Source organism: Sinocyclocheilus anshuiensis, unplaced genomic scaffold, assembly GCF_001515605.1.
Source record: "Sinocyclocheilus anshuiensis isolate Anshui unplaced genomic scaffold, SAMN03320099.WGS_v1.1 scaffold988, whole genome shotgun sequence".
NCBI classification, from domain to species: domain Eukaryota; kingdom Metazoa; phylum Chordata; class Actinopteri; order Cypriniformes; family Cyprinidae; genus Sinocyclocheilus; species Sinocyclocheilus anshuiensis.
This window is the reverse complement of record NW_015548246.1, coordinates 634,541-639,732: the sequence shown is the minus strand read 5'-3', so window position 1 is coordinate 639,732 and position 5,192 is coordinate 634,541. Positions and strand designations below refer to the sequence as shown.

At 42.3% G+C, this 5,192-nt stretch overlaps 1 protein-coding gene across 1 annotated transcript in view; it reads left to right on the top strand.

Annotated features, from left to right (window-relative positions):
* The window catches only part of LOC107655261 (uncharacterized), a 5,706-nt gene extending 1,734 nt beyond the window's left edge, over positions 1-3,972 (top strand). Inside the window, exons 8-18 of the mRNA XM_016442709.1 lie at positions 138-245; positions 980-1,012; positions 1,056-1,163; positions 1,218-1,271; positions 1,326-1,358; positions 1,518-1,817; positions 2,547-2,637; positions 2,836-2,963; positions 3,408-3,539; positions 3,627-3,863; positions 3,940-3,972. Of these exons, the coding sequence (XP_016298195.1) occupies positions 138-245; positions 980-1,012; positions 1,056-1,163; positions 1,218-1,271; positions 1,326-1,358; positions 1,518-1,817; positions 2,547-2,637; positions 2,836-2,963; positions 3,408-3,539; positions 3,627-3,863; positions 3,940-3,972 (1,257 nt within the window). The remainder of the gene's footprint in view (positions 1-137; positions 246-979; positions 1,013-1,055; positions 1,164-1,217; positions 1,272-1,325; positions 1,359-1,517; positions 1,818-2,546; positions 2,638-2,835; positions 2,964-3,407; positions 3,540-3,626; positions 3,864-3,939) is intronic.
* The last annotated feature ends 1,220 nt before the right edge of the window (positions 3,973-5,192 follow it).

Here is a 5,192-nt window from a genome sequence, read left to right as displayed (position 1 = left end):
GTGCAGCAGTTGTTGGTAGAGTGGTAGATGTTGGTGAAGTTGATGTTGAGGTTGGTGCAGCAGTTGTTGGTAGAGTGGTAGATGTTGGTAAAGTTGATGTTGATGAAGTGGTAGATGTTGGTGGCGTTGACGTTGAGGTTGGTGCAGTTGTTGTTGGGGTTGGTGCAGCAGTTGTTGGTAGAGCGGTAGATGTTGGTGCAGTTGATGTTGAGGTTGGTGCAGCAGTTGTTGGTAGAGTGGTAGATGTTAGTAAAGTTGATGTTGAGGTTGGTGCAGCAGTTCTTGGTAGAGTGGTAGATGTTGGTGGAGTAGATGTTGATGTTGGTGGAGTTGTTGATAGAGTGGTGGATGTTTGTGCAGTTGTTGTTGTGGTTGGTGCAGCAGTGGTTGGTAGAATGTTTGTGCAGTTGTTGCTGAGGTTGGTGCAGCAGTTGTTGGTAGAGTGGTATATGTTGGTGCAAGTGATGTTGATGTTAGTACAGTTGATGTTGAGAATGGTACAGTTGTTGTAACTACAGTGGTAGATGTTGGTCCAGTTGATGTTAAGGCTGGTGCAGCAGTTGCTGATGAAGAGGGAAATGTTGGTTCAGTTGTTGTTGATAGAGTGGTGGATGTTGGTGCAGGTGTTGCTGAGGTTGGTGCAGTTGTTGATGGAGTGGTAGATGTTGGTACAGTTGTTGTTGGTGCAGTTGATGTTGGTGCAGAAGTTGTTGGTAGGGTGGTGGATGTTGGTGAAGTTGTTCTTGTTGTTGAAAGAGTGGTGGATGTTGATGCAGTTGTTGCTGAGGTTGGTGCAGTTGTTGTCGATGGAGTGGTAGATGTCATTACAGTTGATGTTGAGTTTGGCGCAGCAGCTGTTGGTAGAGTGGTAGATGTTAGTAAAGTTGATGTTGATGGAGTGGTAGATGTTGGTGCTGTTGATGTTGAGGTTGGTGCAGTTGTTGATATTCTGGTAGATGTTGGTGCAGTTGTTGCTGAGGTTGGTGCAGTTGTTGTTAACAGAGTGCTAGATGTTGGTACAGTTGTTGTTAATGGAGTGGTAGATGTTGGTGCAGGTTGGTGCAGTTGTTGTTGATGGAGTGGTAGATGTTGGTGCAGTTGATGTTGAGGTTGGTGCAGCAGTTGTTGATGGAGTGGTAGATGTTGGTGCAGTTGATGTTGAGGTTGGTGCATTTGTTGTTGATTGAGTGGAAGATGTTGGTGCAGTTGATGTTGAGGTTGGTGCAGCAGTTGTTGGTAGAGTAGTAGATGTTGGTGCAGTTGATGTTGAGGTTGGTGAAGTTGTTGTTGAAAGAGAGGTGGATGTTGATGCAGTTGTTGCTGAGGTTGGTGCAGTTGTTGTCGATGGAGTGGTAGATGTCAGTACAGTTGATGTTGAGGTTGGCGCAGCAGTTGTTGGTAGAGTGGTAGATGTTAGTAAAGTTGATGTTGACGGAGTGGTAGATGTTGGTGCTGTTGATGTTGAGGTTGGTGCAGTTGTTGATATTGTGGTAGATGTTGGTGCAGTTGTTGCTGAGGTTGGTGCAGTTGTTGTTAATGGAGTGGTAGATGTTGGTGCAGTTGATTTTGAGGTTGGTGCAGCAGTTGTTGGTAGAGTGGTAGATGTTGTTGCAGTTGATGTTGAGGTTGGTGCAGCAGTTCTTGGTAGAGTGGTAGATGTTGGTGGAGTAGATGTTGATGTTGGTGGAGTTGTTGATAGAGTGGTGGATGTTTGTGCAGTTGTTGTTGTGGTTGGTGCAGCAGTGGTTGGTAGAGTGGTAGCTGTTGGTGGAGTTGATGTTGAGGTTGGTGCAGCAGTTGTTGGTAGAGTGGTAAATGTTGGAGCAGTTGTTAGAGTGGCAGATGTTTCTGCAGTTGATGTTGAGGTTGGTGCAGCAGTTGTTGGTAGAGTGGTAAATGTTGGAGCAGTTGTTAGAGTGGCAGATGTTTCTGCAGTTGATGTTGAGGTTGGTGCAGCAGTTGTTGGTAGAGTGGTAAATGTTGGAGCAGTTGTTAGAGTGGCAGATGTTTCTGCAGTTGATGTTGAGGTTGGTGCAGCAGTTGTTGGTAGAGTGGTAAATGTTGGAGCAGTTGTTAGAGTGGCAGATGTTTCTGCAGTTGATGTTGAGGTTGGTGCAGCAGTTGTTGGTAGAGTGGTAAATGTTGGAGCAGTTGTTAGAGTGGCAGATGTTTCTGCAGTTGATGTTGAGGTTGGTGCAGCAGTTGTTGGTAGAGTGGTAAATGTTGGAGCAGTTGTTAGAGTGGCAGATGTTTCTGCAGTTGATGTTGAGGTTGGTGCAGCAGTTGTTGGTAGAGTGGTAAATGTTGGAGCAGTTGTTAGAGTGGCAGATGTTTCTGCAGTTGATGTTGAGGTTGGTGCAGCAGTTGTTGGTAGAGTAGTAAATGTTGGTGCAGTTGATGTTGAGGTTGGTGCAGTTGTTGTAGATGGAGTGGTAGATGTTGGTGCATTTGATGTTGAGGTTGGTGTAGCAGTTGTTGGTAGAGTGGTAAATGTTGGTGCAGTTGTTGTTGACAGAGTGCTAAATGTTGGTACAGTTGTTGTTGAGGTTAGTGCAGCAGTTGATGGCAGAGTGGTAGATGTTGGTGCAGTTGATGTTGAGGTTGGTGCAGCAGTTGTTGGTAGAGTGGTAGATGTTGGTGCAGCAGTTGTTGGCAGAGTGGTAGATATTGGTGCAGCTGATGTTGAGGTTGGTACAGCAGTTGTTGGTAGAGTGGTAAATGTTGTTGCATTAGTTGGTAATGGAGTGGTAAATGTTGGTGCAGTTTATGTTGAGGTTGATGCAGCAGATGTTGTTGAGGTTGGGGCAGCAGTTGTTGGCAGAGTGGTAGATGATGGTGCAGTTGATGTTGAGGTTGGTGCAGCAGTGGTTGGCAGAGTGGTAGATGTTGGTGCAGTTGATGTTGAAGTTGGTGCAGCAGATTTTGTTGAGGTTGGTGCAGCAGTTGATGGCAGAGTGGTAGATGTTGGTGAAGTTGATGTTGAGGTTAGTGCAGCAGTTGTTGGTAGAGTGGTAGATGTTGGTGCATTTGATGTTGAGGTTGGTGCAGCAGTTGTTGGTAGAGTGCTAGATGTTGGTGCAGTTGTTAGTGCAGCAGTTATTGATAGAGTGGCGGATGTTTGTGCAGTTGTTGTTGTGGTTGGTAGTCTGTTAGATGTTGGTGGAATTGATGTTGAGGTTGGTGCAGTTGTTGGTGATAGAGTGGTGGATGTTGCTGCAGTTGATATTGAGGTTGGAGCAGCAGTTGTTTGTAGAGTGATAAATGTTGGAGCAGTTGTTGTTAGAGTGGTGGATGTTTCTGCAGTTGATGTTGAGGTTGGTGCAGTTGTTGTTGATGGAGTAGTAGATGTTGAGGTTGGTGCAGTTGTTGTTGATGGAGTGCAAGATGTTGGTGCAGTTGATGTTGAGGTTGGTGCAGCAGTTGTTGGTAGAGTGGTAGATGTTGGTACAGTAGTTGTTGATGGAGTGGTAGATGTTGGTGCAGCAGTTGTTGACAGAGTGGTTGATGTTGGTACAGTAGTTGTTGATGGAGTGGTATATGTTGGTGCAGCAGTTGTTGGTAGAGTGGTAGATGTTGGTGCAGCAGTTGTTGATGGAGTGGTAGATGTTGGTGCAGTTGATTGTGAGGTTGGTGCAGCAGTTGTTGGTAGAGTGGTAGATGTTGGTGCAGCAGTTGTTGATGGAGTGGTAGATGTTGGTGCAGTTGATTGTGAGGTTGGTGCAGCAGTTGTTGGTAGAGTGGTTGATGTTGGTGCAGTAGTTGTTGATGTAGTGGTAGATGTTGGTGCGGTTGATGCTGAGGTGGTTTCAGTTGTTGTTGACAGAGTGGTTGATGTTGGTGCATTTGATGTTGGTGGAGTTGTTGTTTGTGCAGCTGATGATGTAAATGAAAATAAAACAGCACAATAAGAAAAAAGAAAAACATATACGTTTTTTAAAGAGGAAAATCATGGCAGAGAACAGTGACCTATAGTGGAAATAAAGCAAAAATTGAAGTGACATCTCTCTGACCTGTAAATGAGTGTTTGTGATACTGTGTTTGAACATGGTTTTAAGTGAATTTGAGTGCTACAAGTGTGTAATTTTCATCTGTAACTGAAGGCTAGTTTCACTAGAAAAATAGGATTATGTTATCTTTGATGGCTGTTTCTACTAAGTATTGTTTAGTAACTAGTTCAACAGATTTTTTTGACGTTCAGTCAATTTCTCTCTTTAAAGTCTTACCTGAATTATTTTTTAGTTGGCTCAAACATTACTGAACTAGTTTTATAGTCCATTCAACTAAAATGTTTTAATTGGTTGAATATTTAGAAAACTACAGCAAATGATGTCAATTAAAATGTAACCATTTACTCCATGTGTTTCATATGTTACATTAATTAAGATTTATTATTTGGGCATCGTAAGAAATTGCTGTTGAACTAGTTATTACATTTTATACTGAGTTTAACAAAATTATAAACTGGTGTCTATCATTCACTAAAAGCACACACATTGCAAAACATAATCACCTTTATTTAATAACAATCTGCATTTATAACATTTGCCATACAGACTAAACATGCAGGCTATATAGGAATAGTTAACCCAAAAATGAAAATTTGCTGTTAATTGACCCTCAGGCCATCCAAGATGTAGAGGACTTTTTTCTTCAGTAGAACAGTAGGTGATAGATTTTAGGTGAAACCATTTTCTTTACCAATTCATAAACTGCACATCTGTGGCTGCCAGATTTTGCGAGCCAAAAAAACATACAAACAAGACCAAATTACCAGTGGTTACCAATCACCTGATGACACATTGAGGTCTTATTAAGCAAAACAGTCACTCTGTGATATTAATTCGATCTTGTCTGTATGCTTTTTTGACCTTCAAAAACCGGCAGCCACCGACGTGGAGTGTATGAATCGCCAAGGATCACCGTTTCAGATAAACATCTTTACTGTTCTACTGAAGAAAAAAAGACACTGACATCTGGGATGGCCTGAGGGTCAGTATATTAATTGGTAACAGTATTTATTAACAAATATTTTTGGGTGAACCCCACGAACTATCCCTTTAAAGTGCTCCAGTTGTCAAACATTACATTTGTAATACAACTGCAAAATTTATTTTAAACATTTGTTTAATGAACTTAAAAAAGACTAAACAAGTTAAACAAAATGTTTGCAAACAAATAAAGTCGTCAAGTCA